At 34.8% G+C, this 24,703-nt stretch overlaps 1 protein-coding gene and 1 pseudogene across 1 annotated transcript; one reads left to right on the top strand and one right to left on the bottom strand.

Moving 5' to 3' along the window:
- The first annotated feature begins 540 nt into the window (after positions 1–540).
- LOC140842721 (uncharacterized) lies at positions 541–19,783 on the top strand. Its single transcript, XM_073210821.1, has 21 exons — positions 541–1,584; positions 2,393–2,867; positions 3,917–4,004; positions 4,160–4,341; positions 4,450–4,586; positions 7,113–7,179; positions 7,640–7,802; positions 7,878–8,025; positions 8,583–8,658; positions 8,756–8,938; positions 9,631–9,791; positions 10,502–10,610; positions 11,145–11,346; positions 11,433–11,719; positions 11,853–11,974; positions 15,927–16,071; positions 16,150–16,242; positions 17,080–17,153; positions 18,296–18,349; positions 18,431–18,730; positions 18,869–19,783. Exons 1-20 carry the CDS (start codon positions 587–589, stop codon positions 18,723–18,725), a joined length of 4,059 nt encoding a protein of 1,352 aa, XP_073066922.1. The 5' UTR covers positions 541–586; the 3' UTR covers positions 18,726–18,730; positions 18,869–19,783.
- A 478-nt stretch (positions 19,784–20,261) lies between these two features.
- Positions 20,262–24,608, bottom strand: LOC140803722 (actin-related protein 6-like; annotated as a pseudogene).
- Between the last annotated feature and the right edge of the window lie 95 nt (positions 24,609–24,703).

Here is a 24,703-nt window from a genome sequence, read left to right as displayed (position 1 = left end):
CTATATGATACGAGAGTGGGAAGGAAAAACAAAATGAGCAATATTATGTGTAATCATATTTGTTGATCTACGTACGTGGAACAAAATAACTTCTCGAAAGTAACTCACTAAGTATCTAACTTATGTGACAATTGCATTATTGTAGCTACTATCTTCTTTCGGATAAGATGAAAAATGTAGAAAACCAACATAAAATGAGCTAGCCCAAAGCTTATTTTAAGTTAGTAGAAAACCAAATATATATATTTTGCGATACAAATATTTTATTTGAATTACTCGTAGAAAAATATTAACTTTTATGTCAAATGTATGATTTTTTTATCGTAAATATGATATGATTAATCCGTGTAGCATGAGACTTTCTCATAATTTTTTTTAAAAATATATTTTTGATATATCATATATTTATTATATATATTTATGTGTTCATAGTTGAGATAATAGTTTTTCCAATAATTAAATATCAATAATATAAACATTGGGAAGTGGGCTGCCCATGTATGGCAACATTTAGGCGGAGGCCTATTATATATATAGAGACGACGGTGATTCAGATCTCCCAATTTTGAGTGCACGACCAATAACAATGTCGATACCTCGGTCGCAGAGCGATCAACTCTTGTCCTCCTCCGCCTCCCCCGCAACCTCCTCCTCTTCATGGGACTGCATGCTGCCCGGACCGCCGTCCAAGAACAACGGCGGATCAGCTGATCTATCTTCAGCCGGCTTACTCGCCTACGCCTCCGGCAGCTCCGTCACCGTTCTCGAAACCCATTCCATGCAGCTCGTCTCCACCATGCCCATGCCCCCGCCCTCTCCCTCTGCTGTCTCACCTTTCATAACTGCTGTCCGATGGTCTCCGCTCTCACTCCCTCATCTCCTCCTCGAGAACTCATCCCCTCACCTTCTTCTCGCCGTGGGTGATCGCCATGGACGCATTTCGATCCTAGATTTCCGATCGAAATCCCCGATACTGTTCTTGGACAGCAATACTTCTAATTCGTCTAAATTGGGCATTCAGGATCTCTGTTGGGTTCAGACCCGTTCAGACTCCTGGGGTCTCGCCGCCATTTCCGGCCCTTCATTGCTCTCTCTTTACAATACCGCTACGGGGAGATGCTTCTTTAAGTATGACGCTTCACCAGAGTACTTCTCCTGTCTCCGCCGCGACCCCTTTGATTCACGTCATTTCTGTGTTCTGGGCCTCAAGGGCTTCTTGCTCTCGGTGAAATTGCTTGGTGACTCAGAGACCGACGTTGTGATGAAGGAGCTTCAGATTCGTACTGAGGCCTCGGAATTGCAGAGACTGGAGAGGGATTCTCCTAGCAATGGTGGAGCGCCAGCTTCGGCAACTTTCCCAAATTATCTGGTGAAATTTGCGTTCTCGCCACACTGGAAGCATGTGATATTAGTAGGCTTTCCTAGGGAGCTCGTGGTGTTTGACTTGCAGTATGAATCTGTGTTGTTTGCAACGGGCCTGCCAAGGGGATGCGGAAAGGTTTTAGATGTGTTGCCAGATGCGAGTATGGATATATTTTACTGTGTTCATATGGATGGGAAGCTCACTACTTGGCGATGCAAAGAGTGAGTACTCAGCACAATAGGTTGTTAAAAGTCACATGGCTATGGTGATGTTTAATTTGAATCATACATAGTGCTAAAAAAGGCACTATGACCGGCTCTTAATTTCCAATAAAGTTATTGTAAGGTCGAGTTAAATGCTGAATTTGTTTGTGTGACAACAATTGATTGAGCAAAGATGTCGGGACTCAATGTTTATTCTCCATCATTCTTATAGTTGCTATGTGACATGAGAATGAATTTGAGCTGAAAGGTATTTTCAATCTTCGAATAATGGAGCTGAAGTTTAATGAGAGTTTCAAGGTTTATCCTGGTAGGATTGTGGAAAGAAACGGGTTCTAGAATTTGTGAAACAATGAAAGGAAATGATAATGGTTACTGCATCTAGTTAACGAAGTAAAACCCCTTTCTGCATCTTTGCAGTTCCGGGTATTTCTAACTTTATGTTTCCGTGTACGCATTAATCCATAAGCATTGAGACATAATATATTTTGACGATGTTCAAAGTTTTATGCTTAAACATATGTGATTTTTTCATTATTCTGATCTTATAAATGTTGGTAATGCAGTGATGCGTATGTATCTATTTGAAAGGATGAAAAACTGAATTTTAGTAGATTTAAGTTCTATTACTGGCTTGCTATTTCTGCTTTTACTAATAGAGTTTTGTACAGCAGAATGCCATAAAGCAAAATAAATTGTCTGATTGATAATTCGTTTTCGTACGCCATCATCATGTGCATAATTAGAAAAATCTCTGTTATCTAGATTTGAAATGTAATTATGCATATTTATTTGTTTATTACCACAGAGGCGAGCAGGTGCACATTATGTGTTCAATGGACGAATTGATTCCCTCAATCGGTACATCTGTTCCTTCTCCATCACTTCTGGCTGTTACCATCTCCCAGTTAGATTCAACACTCCAAGATATTGGCAAGCTTTGTTCGGATGCGACTTCACTTGATATAGATTTTGATAGTCCATTTGATTTTGTTGATGAATCTTCTATCATTTCTAAAACTCATTTAATATCAATTTCGGATGATGGGAAACTGTGGAAATGGTGCATGACTGCTGAAGAATCCAGCGCTGTTCCGAAGGATATAGAGATTGTTAGTGAAATTGTAAAAGCCAGTAAAGTTCCAGTTCCAGAAATTGAATCCCAGTTAGTTTTTTCGGCTAATGAATGTGCAATTAGCTCGGTTAACCAGCAAGATGATACATATAGAAGAAAGAACTGCCAATCTAGACGTACCATTGCCGCAGATGAAGTTTTATATAAGGTAGGCTGTCTAGAATATGTTAATGCGCTAAGCTAGTATTTTTTTGTTTAGATTTAATCTCTTTCATGTCAATCTTTGCTGTGCTAGATTTGATGGTATTTAATATAATCTTTTGAAGATCCACTGGCAGCATGAGAAGAAACCAAGTGAAAGGATCAAAGGAATAAGAACTTAAAAGTCATCTTTTTATTTTCCAAATTTGCTAGTTGTCAGTAAATCGAGGTTATCTACCTAGCAATAACAAGAAGGCTTTAATTTCCACAATCAGATCATTTAGTGGATTCCGTACGAGTCACTGAACAATTTTCAAATGTTAAAGGCATGGTAGCTTCTAGATGTTATGATTGGTGCATGGTTTCTACTGGTATAGTCAATTTGATGAGTTTCCAGGCCTTCATCTCTGACTTTCTTGTTTACATGTAAAACATTTATCAAAGTTTTGCAAAATCTTGAAAGTGATTTCGAGATGATATTTCGTTTTTTTATTTTTTTGTTGTTGGTGATAGGTGGATGAAAATATATTTTGTTTGAGTTGATGATTGATGTGCGAATATAATCAATTATGTGGAAAAATGAAGGGATTTGGGTGTTGAAAATCTTTTTAATAAAAACCTTCGAAAGAGAGATGAAACCATTTGATTGTGAAGAGAAAACGAAGAAATGAGTTGAACCATCTTTTCAAAATAGAAGAAAAATTTCAATTTGAAAACAAAACAAATAAGGGCTTTGATTCTATCTCATGGTGTCACCCTCAATGTTCCTAACTATTTACTTCATTATGCTTTACGATGAACTGGGTCGAAACAAATGCTCGAGGAATTGCTGGATAATATTGGCTTAGCCCCTTGAAAATTTTACTATTTTGTAGGTACTTGATTTAGCTTTGCTGTTTTTTGTTGAGGTTTTCAAATTCTTTTAGGTTTCCTGTGATTGCAGGAAACAATATTATATGTTTATTTTGGATTTGGGTGGGAACCGGTATGTAATATCCTGCAATTCACTAGAAACAACAAGCCCTTACCTTTGTCTTTGCTATAATATTAATGCAGATTAACCTAGTTGGGCAACTGCATCTTCTCTCGTCAACAGTGACTATGCTGGCCGTACCATCTCCTTCGCTTACAGCTACTTTGGCACGTGAGTTATCTCATTCTTTTATGTGATCCTTATAATCTTTTCTTCGCTTCGACCCTGGTGGAAAGTCTTCAGATCCTCAAAATATAAAGTGAGTTTATCAAGATATTAGCAAACTTTTTTTTTGTTTCAACTAATCATCCATCCGATGCATGAAGGTGGGGGAAATTCTCCTGCTGTAGCTGTTCCGCTAGTTGCTTTAGGAACTCAAAGTGGCACAGTTGATGTGATTGATATCTCTGCAAATGCTGTTGCTGCAAGTTTTTCCATTCATAGTAATATGGTCAGGGGATTACGCTGGCTGGGAAATTCAAGATTGGTGTCATTCTCTTATTCACAGGTCGGAACTGCCCAAGTTATTTTATGGTTGTATGCCTCAATCTTTGTCATGCATTCAAATATTATCATTATACTGCAGTTTTCACTCTAACACGGTTTGTGGAGTTAGGTAACCGAAAAAACAGGAGGTTATGTTAATAGACTAGTTGTTACCTGCCTAAGAAGTGGCCTTAATCGAACATTTCGAACTATGCAAAAGCCAGAGAGAGCTCCAATTAGAGCATTGAGGGCTTCATCTTCTGGAAGGTTCGCTGATTTTTATAATGTACTTATTTGCTCTTTTGTTTACCTTTCTACTTTAACTGATAAGTGCTCTGTCTTTTTGTCGCATGATAAATCTATCTCTAGCCCTAAAAATCAATTCTGCATTTGTTGTACATTCGAAAAAGCAAGGGAGTTGAAGACCCGTGTTTCATTTATGTGAATTTCAGAGTTTGATTTGTTTTGGTGAACCCACAAAGATCTTATTGCCTGTCAAAATAAAACAACTTAAATAAACTTATACGAAGGCTTCCAGTTGATTACTTAGTCATGACTTTGCTACTTCACAATTTAAAAGAAGCTGTCAAAAACAGTATTTACACATGCTTGATTAGCTATTTAATAAGTAAAAAACACGGATAGTTAGAACTGGAAAACAATAACCCAATTTTTCTACTCATGTTGTGACCATCGGTTTCTGCTCTTTCTCTGTTTTCCCTTTCAATTTCTATCTTTATCCAGTCATTTTTTATCCATTTCTCTTTGGTGTCGGTGATATTGGACATTGGTTGTGATTGGGTTGGGGAAGATGGAAAGCTTAGTCAGGAGGTTGGTTGATTCTTACTTGCTTTATTGATCACATTGAGTTAGACGACTCACATTACTGTAGTGGCCTCGCTAATTGCTACGTTCGTGAAGTTCTGATCTGCAGAGATGGGCATTTACAGATCTCCCATGAGCCTTTCTAGCCAAAGCATTTCACATATACATATACCCTGTACAATAGCTTTAAATTCTGCTTCCTCCATTCCCTTTAAATTCTGCTTCCACCATTCCCACATGACTAAATTCACCAACTGTTTTGTACGATACCTGGCAGTTTTTTTATTATCTTCAACTCCAAGGCCTATCAACAGTCTGCAAAGAGATAATTTTCTAGCTAACACTTGTATTTTCATTTGTCAACTGGAGGATAATCTACTACCACCTTTCTTCAGTAGGGTCACAATCAGGTTTGCGCCTTAATTTCCCCTTTTCCTTGTGTAAATTGAGTATATATATCCCTTGAGAAATGAAAATTCGACGCACATTTTTTAAATCTCTCTTCCAAAGTACCACTGACAATTCTCCAAAATTTATGCTTAGAATCCTGTCTCCAACTGCTACTTAAACTCTTGGATTTAACGTGTATCATCTTCAGTGATTAGACAATCCGCATAAACTGTTAAGATGGAACACCTCTCATCCTCCTATCTTGATGAAAGTTGCATGATCTACATATCCTTGCTAGTATCCCAGGCTCGCAAGGGTGATATTACACTAGGTTTGTAAAGTTTGTTTTACTCATCAGAACATGAGTTATACATCCCAAGGAATTAAGAATTTTTGTAATTGGAAATCCATCAGTTAAACATTACAAGGGTCAGGAATTGAAGTTTTTGAGGAGGACGATTTAAGAGGATGTGAAACAATAAGATTGGGCCCCCACTCCTGTAAGTTTTCTGGGATTGCGGTAGTTAGCGTAATAGTACCAGTGAATAATATGATATGTTAATTTTTTGGTCTCAGTCACTCCATTTTCTCGAGTCTACAGACACGAGGGATGTTATGGCATTGGTAAAGGATCTATTTGTAGGGTGATTGAGCGGTTGGTCATTTAGAACGTTGATTTGTTGGTGGCTTTTTCTGCCTTTTCTACCTATTTTTGATGAAATAAGTTTAGAGACTCGTATTCTCAAGAGAACCTTCCGATCTTGTAGCTCAAGAATTTGGAATATTCACTCTGATATTTTATTCCACTTATTTTCTCTCTTAAATACAAATAGGATACTAATTCAATCAGGAAAACATAGACTAATCATGCAAGAAAAATAAGAAAGCACAATAAATTAGGAAACTAGAAACCTATGGTTTTAGAGCTGGTTGAAATCTTTATTCCTTGATTAAAGTTGGCTGACATTCTTAATTTTGGTCATCGTTATCCCTTGACTTAATCTGGTTGATATCCTCGTTGAGCTGCTGGTTTGGATAGTTATGTGCCCTAGTTCAGGCTTTTGTGCCCGTTACAGATGTGACCTAAGATTTTATCATCAATAACATATTGAGTCAGTTGAAAAAGATATTTTTTAATTTTATATTAGGAAGAGTTGGATGAATGTTTTGAAATTTTCTTTTCGATAAGTTTACGACATTGTTAGAATACTCTGAAAGCAAGACTTTTCTTTTCGATGAGAATGAATTATATTACTTCTCTAGCACAAGAAGACTGTCTTCAGAAAAGGGACGTGATAATAACCAATATTTACATCACATATCAGTCATTAAATATTTTCCCAACATTTTTATGCATACAAATTCCGAAAAACATGAGGTTTGCTGAATATTGTCCTTGGGATTTAAAGCCATAGCAGTACCCTCTTCTTCCAATACCAAACTCAACCCTAATGCTTCTTTATCATTTCAAAGTGTAAGTGATTTGCTTGCATGCATTTGTTTGATGCTTGCTTCCTTTCCTTGTCATGCTATCTTATGCAATTTGTTCTTCCGTGGTATGGCTGCAATTTCTTTCAGATATCTTTTGATCTTGTTTCGAGATGCTCCTGTAGAGGTTTGGGCAATGACAAAGACTCCAATAATGGGAAGTTTTGCCAATTCTGGTTATTTTTCTGTCATTCTTGATTTTAGCCAGACGTTCTTTCTTTTGCTTGACTAAGTGTGTCTGGATGTTTTGACAACCAATTCATTCTTCAACAGTTTAAGGTTCAGATGTTTTCTGGTAAATAATAAAACTGCTAATCAATTTTTCGCTGTGTCCATTTAAAGACTTTTCCTCCATATGTGGCTGTATGTAGTGGTTCTTAATGAGCCATGGAGCTTTTTTTTATAGAATGTTTGAGATAGCTCCATCTTTGAATTCTATCCCCTGATCTTCTGCACCATATGCAGCTGTTTTGAAAGTCCTTTGCTTCCACTTTTTTAATCAGAATTTTTTTTACTTTGACACAACGAATAAAAATTGTTGTTGGTTGTGTAAACTATTGATTCTTTGACCTGAAAATCTGCAGTAAAAGTGATTTTTTTGTTGTTTTATCATGCAGCTGCGGTCGTTAGCTCTACCATTCACTGTTCTTGAATGGACACTTCCCACAGTTCCAAGGCCAACTCAAAGTACACCTTCAAGAACCTCGTCATTTTTATCCAGAGACCGTGTTGGTATGCCTCCGTCTGGGACCTCTTCTCCTACTAAAGCCCCTTCATCAGGTTCTAGTTATCACTTTTTGCTGGAGAAATTTTATATATTGATCAGTCCTTGGCTCTGATCCTTCTTTGTTCTAGATTCGATCACACTTACATGCAATAGTTCATCTTTTGCAGAAGGAGCTGATGGATCTCAAGATGAATTTTCGGAAAGCTTTGCATTTGCTTTGGTCAATGGTGCACTTGGAGTTTTTGAGGTTCATGGACGAAGAATCCGAGATTTCAGGCATGCTTATTTTCTTCCTCAGTTTGTAATTGTTTAAAGATGTGATTTTTAGTAGACCAATTACATCATCTATGCACATTGGACTCAATTGGGTTTTAGTAAGAATCCATTTGAAATAACTGGTATCACATTGGTGATTGATCTTATTCCTTGACAATTGGATAGTATGAGAGTTTTTATTTGAAATGGGATAGTGTTTTGTTAATCACATTTATATATATACATGCCAAAACCTTAAAATTTTGAGACCATTTAAAATGGTACTCTCGACTAAAACAAATTTGATCTTATATGACTTTTATTGTTTGCTTAAGAAACTTTTTGTATAAAAATGCTTTGAGTATCCGAAAACTTTTTATCCAGTTTTCGACATTCTTATTAATATCATCCAGAAGTATCTCATATGCATTTTACTTCTCCTCTATGTTAACCAAGTAACCATATTGTATTGCGGATGTGTGGTATATCATGGATTTCTTTCTTTATATTACCATTTTCTCAACACCATGAATGCTCTCTGACTCCTGTTACCATTTTTCAATTTTTCATCATGTCAGACCTAAGTGGCCATCTTCATCTTTTGTTTCCTCGGATGGATTAATTACGGCAATGGCCTATCGCTTGCCTCATGTAGTATGTACCATTTCAGTTTAATTAACCAATATTGAGTTTACATGTTTTTTACTTAATTGGAAGATTTCATATCAGAAGCTTTGCATCCCCATCTCAGGTTATGGGGGACAGGTCAGGGAACATACGCTGGTGGGATGTGACTACTGGCCAATCATCCTCATTCAACACTCACAGGGATGGTATTAAGAGAATTAAGTTCTCACCGGTTGTTCCTGGAGACCGGAGCCGTGGGCGCATTGCTGTTCTATTCTATGACAACACATTTTCTGTCTTTGACCTTGTAAGTTTACAAGACACTAATTGATAATATTCACGCATGTTATGCTGTCTTCACATATCTCTTTGGAAGTTATCTTGATGATAGCGTGTGGAAGACTGAGGCAATGTTTGGTTTTTCTTTCATTGTTTGCCAAAAAATTATTTTCTGAAAATAATTGGACAAGAATGCTATTTACTTATGGTTTTATTTGAATGGGATATATTTATAGTAGATGTCACACAATATTAGTTCGTGATATCATATTGTAGATATATTATATGTCGAATTAAGAAATAAAATAAAGGTATAGTACTTTAGAAGGTTTGTGTAAAATTAAAGTAAAAATATGATTAAATTCTGAGTCCTGAGATGGATGGAGGAAGTAAATATATTATGGAGGTAGAATATTAAAATGAAACTGTAACATTTGTTTTCATTTTTTGGGCATGGAGGGGGTAGAAAATGGATGCCAGACATGGCATAAATGATTTTATGGTATTGTCAGTCACCCATACACTTGTAAAAAATTTCCACTTTCCCGAATCACCTGTTTTAAATTTTTGAATTAGGAAAACATTTCTTCACTGGTTCTATCAATCAAAGTACTTTAAAAGGCCATGCAAATGTCAAGCTTCGATTCACTTTTTCTCATGTGGATCTTGAATTACTCTCTCGTTGATTTTGATATTTTTAATTTTGTTTGTGATTTATAGGACTCACCTGATCCAATGGCTAATTCTCTTTTGCAACCCCAATTTCCCGGAACACTTGTACTTGAACTTGATTGGATGCCATTGCGAACAAATAAGAATGATCCGTTGGTGCTGTGCATTGCTGGAGCTGATAGTAGTTTCCGTCTTGTTGAAGTTACTGTGTATGTTCCTTCAAGTTTGGCACAAGTTTTGATGTTTTATATTTTGAACACTAAAATGCTCATTTTTATGCTCATAAAATGAATGTTAAGCTGCCAGAACAACACATTAACTCCTTCCCCTGACAGTAATTTTAATTTTGCAATCGGCCAAATTTTGTATGTCTGCTTATCAACTTGTCATAAGACATAGGTATCATTTGGTCCTATTTTCATCAGAACTGTTGTGATCTTTGTAAGAATACTAGTGCACAGTCGGTTTAGAGGATTACAAACTGTAAAATAGAAATATGAAAAAAGTGAACCAAGAATGGAAAAAAGCACGTCAAAAGTGAATATCGTGGGTCACAGAAATTAAGAATCACCGTTATAAATTTCCACATTGGCATCGTCTAGTTTAAATCTTCCCCTGGATTTTGTTTCTGGATCAAGCCACCCGCGATATCATCAGAGCAGTCTTTATGAGAAAATGGGTCAAACGTGGACATGTAACTGTGGTCACTAGTAAATAAAATCAGTTCCTTCTTAAAGGGGCTTCTGTTTTATCCTATACTTGGATAATTGATGGATATTGAAAGCGAACTGTTTATGTATCATATCTACTGTATGTTTGGGCATAACACCGTTTCATTTTTTAAATTGTGATTATAAATTTATGTACGTTTTACTTGGCTTTGGAATTAATATGTGATGGCAAATACCTTCACATGCAGAAGTGACGTGAAACTTGGGGGTATTGGTGCTCAATCTCGGTCCATGAAGGAAAGATTTCGGCCCGTACCTTTACTTTCTCCTTTATTGCTCCCCACACCACATGCCCTGGTATCTTCCGATTCTTGACCTGGTAGTTCAATAGAGAGAGATTGTAATCCTATGCAGTTTGATGGATTGCATTTTGTTATTTTGTCACCGAGCAATGATTCATGATAATATATACTAGTTATAATTCAATAGTCTAATGACTTGGAGGTTTCATGTTGGTGGTAATGTCCTCTAGGTCCTACTAAATTGTTCGCTAAAATTTCCATTGCTTGATAGTTTAACATGACAACATACTATGAACATCGGCGATCATTAAGAGTTAAAATTGATCTTAAGAAAACCTTCCAACTTCCATCTATTGCTGATTTTAGATATTTCTTCATTAAAGGCGTTGCGGATGATCATACAGTTGGGTGTAAAGCCTGCATGGTTTGATGCCTTTAATACAGCAATGAATATCGTAGATTCACATACTCCAAGAACCCCATCTGACAACATTCTATGAACATCGGCGATCATTAAGAGTTAAAATTGATCTTAAGAAAACCTTCCAACTTCCATCTATTGCTGATTTTAGATATTTCTTCATTAAAGGCGTTGCGGATGATCATACAGTTGGGTGTAAAGCCTGCATGGTTTGATGCCTTTAATTCAGCAATGAATATCGTAGATTCACATACTCCAAGAACCCCATCTGATGGAGATTTTCGTGGTTATATGATGGATTCACCGCGTGTTGGTGACACTGTAGTTCCAGAGATGCTTCTCAAAGTATTAGAGCCTTACCGTAAAGAAGGTCTGTTTCTTTCTTGTTTACAAACAAGTAGAGTTCTTGGATCTTAAGCATTTAATGACATTTATCTCTCTTTGTTTTCTATTAAGGCTGCCTGCTTGATGACGATAAAGTTAGACTATACTCTAAAGTTGTTCAAAAAGACTCATCGTTGAGATTGGCATTTGCTGCTGCTGTCTTTGGTGACTCCATGGAATCACTATTTTGGCTACAACTGCCACATGCTCTCAACCACTTGATGTTTAAAATGGCCAATAAGTCTCCACAAAAAGTCCCAACATCAGCTCAAACTCCTGAGATAGACGAGGCATCAATGTTGAGCAGGATATCGTCTAAAGGGAAATCAGGGCCTGGATCGGGGAAAAAAAATTTGTTGGTTAGTTTTCATCGTTGTTGATATCAACTTAGCTATGATGCCTTTTTGTTTGTATGATAAGAGTCATGCTGTGTCAATGCATATATCATATGCTATACTTGAGAATTTTCTTAGGTACTTTTCTCATGACCAGATTAATGGCCAACTTAGACTTATGGCTTTTCAACCAGAAGAACTGTGCGAGCGTGCAACCGAACGGATTACTTGGCATGAAAAATTAGAAGATGAAGAGGCAATTCAAAATCGTGTACATGAGTGAGTTATTCCTCTAAAATTATCCTTCAGTTACGAGACAATTGAAACTGTCAATGGGCTGTTTGCAATGCCGCCATATCACATGCTTTTTTTTATAAAAAAAATTAGCCATGGCCTCTATGGACTGTATTTAAGAATTCTATTACCAACTTTGGAGGTTTACAGTCGTTTCCTATAAAAAAAACTTTGGAGGTTTACAGTTTTTCAATTACATTTATTCTTTGGTCCAGATAGCAATTGCCTTTCTGATAGTTAACAGTTAAACCATAGTCATGTTCGTGTTGTGCATTATTCTATTGATATATTCAGTTATATTTAAGATTTAGTGCTTTTTGGTTAAGTTGCTATTGGCTAATTGGATTTGGCACATTTGTTCATCACTGTGAATATTCGTAATTAATCTGATAGTTTCATTTTTTGTTCATAAATAGAATGTGACGTATTAAGATTCAATTTGCTTTTAGTCAGAAAGTACTGAACATGATATGTGAATTTGATTGGGGTAATTAGAAAATAACCTTGGTCAAACTTTTTTAAAAAGCAATGACTCTCTCATGTGTATTTGAAAACATCCAAATTTGAAAACACTCAAATATACTTGGAGAGAGTATTTTTTATAAAATGAAGTTTGCTTATTCCGCCAAATATCCCAATTTGATTTGGACTCTTTATTTTGATCTAAGCATAATAGGATGGAAGGTCACTGAGATTAGGCATCTTCCTTTAATCATTATGTTTAATAGCTCTATTCTTCCTGCATAGTTAAGTTGAATTTGTTACTTCACTTTCTTTATGATACATGAAATATTCCTTGAACTCCCTGGAGTGATGGTGCTAATAGATATGTCCCGGAACAGTCGTATACTCGTATCTATCTGCAATAGATGTTATTGCATGACAGAAGCCAGGTTTAGATGCCTTAGAATCACAAAATGGTAGTCGATTTCCAGGTTAGTAGTTACAAGAGGAACATGATTGGTATACCTAATACTTTTAGAGGAGAAATGTAGTTTAATACCCAATGTTCTTTACAGTTGCAGAGCTTAAAGATGATTGTGATAAGTGTCGCGTTCAAATAATGTGTGAGGAAGAGTCATTTTGAACTTTTCATTCAATTCAAAATTTAAAAAGACATCAAATTTATATTTCTTTTTAATTTTTATATATACTAGCAAGAAGCACGTGCGATGCACGTAAATATTAATTATTTAATAAAAATTAAAATTTGATTTTTTTGAAAAATAATTTGATTCATTTTTTTATTTATATTGATTTAGTCTTTTGTCATATTAGAGTCACGAATAAATTAATTAAGAACTTATATACTTTACTTTCAAAATTGTTTCTCAAATTGAAATTCAAGTCGTTAATTTTATGTTATATAATAAATTATAATTAGCATAATATATAGAATGAATTGAACTGAAACAAATTTTGAAAATATATATATCTAAGAACCACGTATAAGGTATAATAACCTAAAAATCAACCAGATTATGGATTTTATAAATCCATAAATCATAATTTATATAAGTGAAGCACACTAAGGACAAATAATTTTCAATTTAAAATATTTATGACTAACTCGTCAAAATATTATCAAAACTAATGAAATAATAATAATTGATAATAAAATATAACTTATAATACTCAAAATTTGCTTTTAAAATTTGTTTTCAATCATTTTTACACGGTTGAAAGATTTTCTCAAACAGTTATAAATATTAACCACGTGAAAAGTGTGGAAGACGGTTCAATATTTCTAATGATATTTTCAACCAGTTGACAATCTAAACAACAAGATATAGTTTGAAGAGTTAGTCTCATGTGAGACCGTCTCACGGATCTTAATCCGTGAGACGGGTCAACCCTACCCATATTCAAATAAAAAGTAATATTCTTAGCATAAAAAGTAATACTTTTTCATTGATGATCCAAATAAGGGATCCGTCTCACAAATACGACCCGTGAGACCGTTTCATACAAGTTTTTGCCTAGTTTGAAATGTAAAAACTTGTGAATAGTAAAGACACGAGAATTTTATGGATGTAAAACACTCACACGTCACTCCTTCCTCTGTAAAAAAGATTCCACTAAAAGACTTTGTCTTATATATATATATATATATATAAATATATATATTTATAAGTGCGACTAAAATATTTAAACTTCTTATTATAGCTAACTATTTTAATTTTTCTATCAGATTCGTATTTTATGATATTATTAGTATATTAAAATTCATAATTATTGATATAAATTCTAATAAATAATTTATTAAATTCTTTACTTTCAATTCTTAGTTAAAAAATAATAAAATATATTAATATTAAATTTCATATTATTATATTATTATATACTTATCATGTTATTGTACTATTGCATATATAATTATTTTTTTCTTATATCTTCATGTGATACTATAATTTATTACTTAATTAGAAACTACACTAAAATATAATTACAAAATTGCATTAAAATAATAAAATAACATGTAGAAAGAAAATTAAAAGGATAAAATATTTAAACTTAGTATAAAGATGGATTATTTGAGAAAGTTAATTTAGGAATTACATTTTATTCTTGAAGTGATATAAATTATTACAATCAATGTATATTGTAGTGATAATTCATTAGGAATTGTTAGACTATTAATTATATATGATGTGGAATAATTAGGCTACTAATTAATTATATATTAGGTGGAATAAATAAAAAAAATTGATATTTTCTTTTTACACTTACAACAATTAGAAATTTACAAATATATCTTGATTGAATTTTTGGATTTGTATTGATGAGGATGTCATTTTTATCTTTTGACAATTGAAAAAATTGTCAATTATCTACACTTACGTAGGTTTATAGATAAAAAAAATATATTTTTATTATCAAACATATATTCATTTTTAATGCATAGATTTCCCATAAATTATGTAGAAAATTTCCATGCAATTAATCTAACAACACACAATTTAAGGGGATGGTAGAAAATTTACAATGAAAAACTTTGTTATTATTTTTACACTTTTATAAGTATAATAGTTAAATATATATTCTTTTAATATTTTTAATGATTTTTTAAAATTAAAAAAGCTATTGTTTTAATATTTTTTCTAAGAATTATGTATCAAGAAAATATTATTTCTCTAATGTATTTTTATTATAAATATAATTTTTATGTAACATTATTTTCAAAGATTCTTATGTTGCAATTTTTTATTAAAAAATAAAAACACTATTTTAATCCTTATGTATTTAATGATTGTGTAATTTTCATGCAATTAATCTAACAATACACAATTTATGAGAATAGTAGAAAATTTACAAGGAAAATTTTGTTATTCTTTTTGTACTTTTATAAGTATAATAGTTAAATATATATTCTTTTTAATATTTTTTGTAAGAATTATGTATGAAGAAAATATTATTTTTCTAATATATTTTTTATTATCGAATATCGATTCAATTTTTATGTAATATTATTTTCAAAATTTCTTATTTTACAATTTTCTATTAAAAAAATAAAAACACTATGATCCTCATGTGTTTAATGAGTTCAAAAAAATAAATACCTCAATTAAATACATAATCAATACATTACAAATCCATTATCCCAAATTTGTCCCTAAATTTTATATATTTTTTCCACCAATGCCCATGCAATTAATACAAACAATGCATAGTTTTTGGGCAATGTAGTAAAATCACAATCAAAAAACTTTGCCCATCATCCACACTTTTATAGGTATATAGATAAAAAGTAGTGAATGAAAACCTTTGAAGCTCGGAGGCACTCCATGTGTCTAGTGTTGACCGCTCCTGCTTTAAGTGTAATGTGTGCTCATGGTTTTCCACTCAAGTTAATGGACATTCTTAATGAATTATACAGAACCTCAATGTATGTTCCACATCATTGGATCCAAGTAAATTTTATTTTCTTGATGGTCAGACTTGTTTCAGTTGGTAACTTGGAAGCTGCTGTTAGTTTATTGCTCTCAACTCCTCCAGAGAGCTCTTATTTCTATGCAAATGCTTTACGAGCTGTTGCTCTTTCTTCTGCTGTGTCCAGTTCTCTGCTTGAACTGGCTGTGAAGGTATGTACTTATTTCTTCTGAACTACTTTGTTGACGCCCGTAATATTTATTGATTTGATATTTGTGAATTGTGATTAGGTAGTTGCAGCCAACATGGTCAGGTCTGATAGATCATTATCTGGCACACATCTGCTTTGTGCTGTAGGGAGATACCAGGAAGCTTGCTCTCAGGTAGCATTTTATCTGTATGATATGTGCGCGCACACACACACACATATTAAAGACGAGCTTTTTACCCGGCTATGATTTTGATTTTATTATGCATAATTCCAATGTACACCATGACACACACAGCACGTGTTATGACTCTTTTCTAATGCAAGTGGTGCCTTGGGGATCCAGTACAATCACTGTTCTCGCTTAAGCTTCAATACGCTTAGGATCGATTGAACAACCACTTTTTAGAACACAATATTTCATTTATTTTTTGGAATGAAATGTTTATATATATATATATATATATATGTATGAAATAAAAAGTCATGAATATAAATATGGCACACTAATGATAAAGAACTTATTTTAAAATTTTGAAAATGTTTTTTTTGCGCTTGCGTGAAAAAGCTGGAAACTTGACCTTGAAAAGCTTGAAACTCGACCTTCACGCTTCGACGCACTTTGCGCTTTTAGAACCTTGGTTACACCCAGTAAGGCGGCATGTTCAATACTTATGAAATAAATTTTATCATTGCTTCCAGTTGTTCTCTCAAGGTGCATCTCAAAATTTGATTGTTAAAGCTTACTAAGATCTAACTCAGGGCTATTTATGTTGGCTTTGTTTATTCTTCTTGTCCTCTCTTGTTGGGCCTCTTGCTATGGATTATGCCCAGCTCTCTTGCCTCTCTCTCTCCGTGTCCCCTTTTAATTACACGATGAGCTCACCCTGCTCCACCAGAGTAAACCTTTGTAACTGATATCAAAAAGTTCGGAAAAAACTAGTCAAAGAGATCAAGAAATAAAGGGATGCTATTCTTATGTTTGCTTATGTGTAGTTCCATCTCTTCTCAGTTGCAGGATGCTGGACGATGGACTGATGCTGCAACACTAGCTGCTACACATTTAAAAGGATCTGATTATGCAAGGTGTGTTCCATCTTACGTTCAGAATCAAGTTTATCTTCCAACTTTATTAGAACTGTGCACGAATACCATTTTGTTCATTTAATGTTGCAAGCTTATTTACACAGATGGCTTTCTATTTTTAGTAGGAACACAGTGGAATTTAAAAAGAAAACTCGTTTAAACCTCGGTTCTGCTCTCTAGATTTTTTTAGGGGTAATTTTTGTTCTCTCAAAACGCCCCAGTTTCACTCTCTAGTACCAAGCCCTATGATGGTTTAGAGCCACTGAAAAACATAATAAAATGCATTTATTGTTGTAACTGACATTGCTCAACCACCCACGATGTAAACCAAACCAGGTTTTTCCCATTTGATCCCAGTTTTCTACTAATTACTGCACTCCTCTGCATCTCTACTGGATCACCAAGCTACCACCATCAAACTGTCCATATCGTTTTCTTGGCTCTTGCTCAACAATATAAGATTAATTACCCTTTTAATACTTTCATGTGCGTCAACTCCTTGTTCAGAGTGCCACAATGTTACGTGATATCCTGTCAAACTAGAAGGCATTGTTATTGCATCCTGGCCCAAATTTTCCATATTATTTTTCTCTTCTTTATTTTGTGTTGGACTCTCACGATTTCTGCCCCTCCGGTAATGTAATTTCACGTATCTATTTAATGGTGTGGAGAGTGTCGTAAAATTTTAAGATATTATTGGAAGAGAATATAATATAAATCTAATCTAATATGATATAACAGTAGACTATTTTTGGTGAGTGATGTAATGCTATATTCAATATAATGATTCTGTTGTTACGTCTGAAAATGGGTGAAATGAATTTTGAGAAGAAATGTAAGCAAAACTGTTACACTTGGTTTTACAATTGAAACGGGGCTTGGAAATGAATGCAAATACACATTGCCCACAATTTTCCAACTGTATTCTTAACGATATATGTTCATATGCTCTGCTGATTTGTTTGGACCTGATATTTGATTTACTAAAACGAAACTTGATAGCATTAAAAAAGCGGAAGAATAAGTAAGAAATAGCTGGTCAAAGGGAAAGAATCCTTATATAATGCTCGTAAAATCTTTCAAGAGTTTATTCTTCAAGGGTTAAATGACTGTAGCTTGTATGTATGCGAAACAATCCACAGGGTATTGCAAAGATGGGCCGAACAAGTTTTGTACGCTGAACATAACCTTTGGAGGTATCATTCTTAAAAAATCAGTCGTTCTAGAACGATGTCACTATTTCATTTTAATGCAACCGCAACCATGTTTCAATGTAGGGCTTTGATCTTGTATGTTGCAGCTGGTGCCTTGCCAGAGGCACTGGCTGCACTTCGGGAAGCGCAGCTGCCTGACACAGCAGCAATGTTCATACTTGTTTGCCGTGAAATCCATGCCAAATTTCTCTCTAACTTGGATTCTGAGGAAGAGGCGTCTTCAATCAAAGATAAGCTGTCAAACTTACCTGGGCTGAACCCCGTAAATGATGATGTCATTGCAGTTGGTGAATATTATGGACAGTACCAAAGGAAACTAGTACATCTGTGCATGGACTCTCAGCCTTATACTGACTAAACAGCGTTAGTAGCTCTAATTTCTCAGCATGGACTCTCAGCCTTACACTGTTCTACCAAGTATTTTTAATAGCATATGCTTATATGAAGGTGTGTCGTTCCTCGTTTATTTGCTTTTCATTATTTGTCCCATAATCTTTGCAGATCCCGACTCCCGACCCTCCTCGGCGGGAACCTCCCACGCGTTGATATTTTTCGAACTTAGCATAGTTCCAACAAATGCCTGCAGGATTTTCTAATGTTCAGATTGCAACGAATTGATGGATGTATTTCATTATAGTCGGCTGGCCAAAGATCTGAAAATTTTCAGGCGTGTAGGCAACGTAACACTGAAGAAGAATTACTGAATCACCGCCTGAAAAGTGATATGCATGCATCACCAAGGCGTTGTTTGTGGTGTAATTGTTCCATTGTTATACATGCGATGTTATTTTTGCACATAATTTTCGAATCCAAGTAGTTGTAATGTGTATTTTTTTCACAAATATTGAACCGGGAAGAAAAAAGGGGAAATATCGAGTCTTGAGTTTACACCTTAAACAATGGCTTAAACCTTTTGGCCACGCCAAGAAATCTCGTATATGATAAATTACTGGAAGTGCGAGAAGCATCTGTAGATTTTCCTTTCTCGTAAACCACTGAATGTGGGGAATCGAGAGAGAATTGTATAGCACTTCATTTCACTGTTGCTCTAAAAATCATCTTTTTTTACGAGGAAACGATCCATGCAATGGTCCACGAAGGACGCATATAATCAGTCGCACGCTGTTCACAATCGGGTTGTAAGGAGACTCTTGCACAACATTACCTGGACGATCTCCAAATTAGTTAAAAAAATCTCTTGTGACATCTGGCAGATCCAAACTCCTCATATTCGGACTTGGTGACACACACACATCGCCTCAAAATCAGGACTAGATGCTAAAAGAGATTCCCCACGCCAAACACCTATAATTGGACTGTGAAACCAACACAATCGAGTCATAGTAAGAAATGAAACAAAATCATTTGCTAAAAGTACACTCTAGAGACAGGCGTTTACTCTTCTTGAGTTATTATTTTCACTTGGTATTCATCAGGAACAAGGGGTCGAATTAAATAATGTTAGTGCTCGAGCTGTATCAAAAAGAAAATTTAGAAAATAAATGTAGAGGATGATGCTCACGGTCTTTGAGCAAATCGAGGAAATAATGTGCTGCCACCAGTCAAAATAATACTGCATAGAATATTGTTAATAACTGAAGAAAATCCATGTAAAATTTCAAAAATAACAGACAATTACTTTTTGATGCTGCCTTTCGTATAACACAGGGTGAAGCTGAGGATGGCAGGAACTGACAGCTCGGACGATGCACTCTGCAAGTCCTGCCTGGTTCATTCCTATGTAGCATTCGCATGACCAAAAAAAAAAATCAGATTGCAGCTGTTTATGATACAAATTTGAATATAGAACACAATCTAATAAGATGTGACTAATATTGATCAAGCATAGATTTAAACCATTGAGAACCAATTCGAGCATGGACTAGTAGACATACCCAAATCAGCTAGTCGAAATATCATCTCTTGAACTAGGAACCGCACATTGGTCAGGCTAAATTCCTACAACAGGTCTATCTACAATTTGAGAATAAAATATAATAAATTATTGTAAGGAACTTGAACAAGAGGAGGAATACGTTTTTGGAAAGGTCGATCTTTCTCCTGCCCTGACGTTTTCCAGGAACATCCAGACACTCTGTAATCCTTCTCTCCTGTAGGAGAAAAAGGTGCTCCATTGTGTAAGGCCTGGATTTCGCACACCCAAATCCACGCACTAATTGTAGAGGTCAAGACTTATTTAAAGTACCGATAACCCATATAATAAACATAAGGCCTAAAATTTAAAAAGAATCATAATTTATTTATTAAAAGAAAATAGTGAGTCAATCCCCCTATCATATCAATAAGTAAATAAATTAGTCTTCCAAAGAACTAGCCAAAGTATATGAAAGGAAAAATCCACAAATCCTAAAAAAACTCAATCATATCAATAAGTAAATAAATTAGTCTTCCAAAGAACTAGCCAAAGTATATGAAAGGAAAAATCCACAAATCCTAAAAAAACTCAAATGAAAGAATTCAAGTCTCCAAAGTCTACGAAAAATCTTCCATGTCATCATCATCCTCAAGTATCTCTTCTATATATTCTACATATTCATCCTCCTTAGTTAGATTATTACCTGAAATCAAAATTATTCAGTACACTCCCGTATCCAGCCACTAATTCGATCTCAAGGATAACGATAAAAGCTTTCACAAAAATAAATAATAAATACACATGTAAATAGGATGACAGAATGAGATAACAGAATGACAAAACCCAGATAAGAATTTCTATCATGCAGCACTTTGATCATAGGGAAATAAGAGGTGGCTCGCATACTTCCCCACATGCAGCACTTTGACCCGCAGGAACCAAGAGGTGGCTCACATGACAGAGAGAATAGAACCACATCCACAATGGGACCTTATCATGCAGCACTTTGACCATAGGGAAACAAGAGGTGTCTCACATGTATCCCACATGCAGCACTTTGACCCGCACGAACCAAGGGGTGGCTCACATGACATACATATCATCCAAAATATCACCAGAACATAACCAAATACAGAATTCCAACAATTAAGGAACAATAAAGCATCAATAACAATAATATGCATCCAAATTCATTATTGTGGAGCTTTTGCGAAATAATGTCGGAGTAGGAGTGTACGCACCTGAGATCTTTAGCTTAAATGTGGATACTAAAATCAGGAATCTTGAGAAATATAAAATCTATAAACCAAAGTTATCTAAATTAGAAAGTAGTCCTAAGCCATTGTTTTATATATAAAGTACACACACAACTATATCTTACTGTTTAAATCCTTACAACAAGATATCCTAGATACTGGAAAGCCAGATGACCGAAGCATTCTAGCCAAATCTCATAATGTTAAGAATCTATTATTAAGTTTTAAGATAATACTTAATTCCTAACTTGGACCCAAAACCTTTTACCTAAAAACACCATAAATCGATTTATAAAAGAAAGAAAATGACAGCTTGAATCTGGGAAATTTCATTAGATACATTTAGTGGAATTCTAAACAAGACCACATACTGAAATTGAATTTGCACTATAAATATTCATTTTACAACTTCATTGAATCGGTAATTGTGCATGTCATTATCTAAGTCTTAACCATGATTTAAATAACATTTCTACTTAAAAATCATACTTAGTTTACATCGGAACTCCTCCCAAAAACATTCTGAAATTTCATGAAATTGATTACTGAAATTAACAAGTAGCATCTCAATTCTTAGGATCATCAAACCAACATTAATAAATTATATTTCATGATCACCAAATCTTAACATTCCCAAATTCACTTGTTATCCTCTCTAAAATACTTGCCAAGATACACATCAAGTTTCGAAAATAATACAACGAATCAAAAGAGTAATTGTACTTACCTTAAAACAGTAGAAATTTGGTGAGAATAGGATATGAGTAAATTTCTTCCCTAAACCCTACTCTGCCATAAGGAAGACGACGCTATATTTTTATGAGGGTTGAGTCTCTTTTTTTTCTTTTTTTTCCATCAGTTTTAATAATATATATGCTTTTAGAAAGAAATTCTCAATTCATCGATGAGCCTAATCTATTTCTTTAGTATTTTAATTTAAAGTCCACTAACATTTGATTAGTATTAATATTAAATATATTAAAATACGCACCTAAGCTTTGGGGTGTTACATCCATCATCCAAGGAGACGTGCCTCTTTGCTTCATCAGGATCCTTCACAAAACCCTTCGTATAAGTGACGCCATCAGGAAGCACGTAAGTACACCTAAATATATTATCGTTACCAGGTCTCCTGTACATTCATTTTCACGCATGAAAACATGCCAAAATGGAACTCTAGAGAGTAAGAGTTCACAACACACAAAAGCAGGAATCAGCTAATGTACAAACTTGGAGAATAAAATATCATTTGATGATGCTGTAAATGAAAAATGCATAATAAAATCACAGCATATGCAACGTCAAAGAGATATCACAAGGTTAGTATATCAGTATTTTCAATGACATTACATAAACATTAATACCATTGGCATATTTTGCAGTGGCGCCTATGAAAAAGATAAGGCTTTCATTGTTGGATAAATCTTTAGCCACACTTAATCACGAAAGACCTATATATTGTCGTTATATTTTCCAACATAGTATAATCCCACTGCTAGATAAAATATAAAAGAGCTCTGTATTTTACATCAACAAAAAAACGAAACTCAATAGTTGAATTTCCGCAAAGTGGTTTAATTTATAGAGACATTAAACCAGGCAAATAAATGTAAGATATTTATTTTTCCAAATAAATTAGGCTTTCAAGATGGTAAAACCAGGGAAATCTAGTAAACATGGTGAGATTCCAATTGAAGTCTGGAAGTGTTTTTGAGATCCTGTGATAGATTGGATAACAACATTCTTCGATAAGATACCCGAGATGAAAAATATCTCGAAACTCGAGTGTAAAGAGAAAGTATTATTGTTCCAGAATACAGAAATAATAAAGAAGATATTGAAAGTTGCACAGCCACAGCCAAAATTTTGAAGAACGCTTGCAATGTTATACGAATTGATCAAGTATGCTTCTTGCCTACAGCTCAACACTTTTACTTTTCCAGCTATAGTTTGGTAAAATTTGCACGAAATATTTTACATACTTCAAGAAATAATGGATCTTACCAAAAGCTCGAAGGAGATGACCTAACTACACTATAATTTGACTCCATGTGCGAAGACCATAGTAGGGAAACATATAACCTACATGTACACGTTGATCGAACAATAGGCAACACAGTCTACCAAGACCAACTAAACGAAATGTGTAAGGTTTCTGCACATATATAGTTTTATATATGTAATATGTGAGTTCATGCCTTTTTGATTCCATGGTAGAAATCACTTTTTCCTCAATCTCGAGCTCATGGTAGATAGCTTAACCATCGTTCAATTTCTAAAAATTATATCTAGTTACATTATCTAAAAATAAATCTTCAATCTTCAATATAGAAATCACATATCTGTGGCTTTGAGCCTTTGACCACGGAAGACATCATTCACCTAAAACTCAAAAAACTACATCGTATGGACTGAGCATTTGAATTTTTCCAGTAATGGCATTTCAGTGGGTTAAAGGTTTCAAAAAGCTACTCACTGGGGGTAGACCAATGGATCTAGAGCCAAAACAAGCACTGCAAAAGAAAATGAAATCAAGATAAGAGCGCATACGCACCTGGATATCTTGAGGTCTCTTTGAACATCAAGAGAAACAAAGCAAAGCTTTATCACATCATCCATTATAAAGCTCTCATCCATCACATTCACACTCCTGTAACTCACCAACTCCTTCAGATAATTTGTCACGCCTTCCCCCCAAGATCCATCCTTTCCACACCATAATTCAACGTGAAATTCTGAAACACAGGCGCCTGCATGATTGAAACTGAACCTGCAGTCCGCCACCAAGCTACACTGCGCTGTCGAAATCAACCTTATGGCCTCCTAGATGCCTCGTACAAACGCACAAGCGACGGCGAGTCGGCCACGAAAAGGGACTTGAAATTGAACTCTTCGAATATGATTTCGTCGACAGAGAGTTGAACGGAGGGGAGTGTGAAGAGGGGTTAAGTGAGGAGAATGGAGGTGTTAGGGGGTGGATTTTGAGGAGGGCGGTGAAGAGATGGGCCCAGATGGATGACTGGAGGTTGGGGTTGATGAGATGGCCGCTGTCAAAGGGGAGGGTGGCGGAGGTGAGGTCTTCTGCCGGGGAGAGGTGTTAGTTGGCAAGGAGTCATAACCAACCAAAACAAAAAGTTCCCTGGCTCTCATACAAAAGAGAGAGGGAAGAAAAATCAAATGATTCAAGTGAGTGAATGGTAGCAT

Source organism: Primulina eburnea, chromosome 10 (assembly GCF_022965805.1).
Source record: "Primulina eburnea isolate SZY01 chromosome 10, ASM2296580v1, whole genome shotgun sequence".
NCBI classification, from domain to species: Eukaryota; Viridiplantae; Streptophyta; class Magnoliopsida; order Lamiales; family Gesneriaceae; genus Primulina; species Primulina eburnea.
The sequence above is the reverse complement of the archived record's forward strand: the minus strand, read 5'-3'. Positions and strand labels throughout refer to the sequence as shown.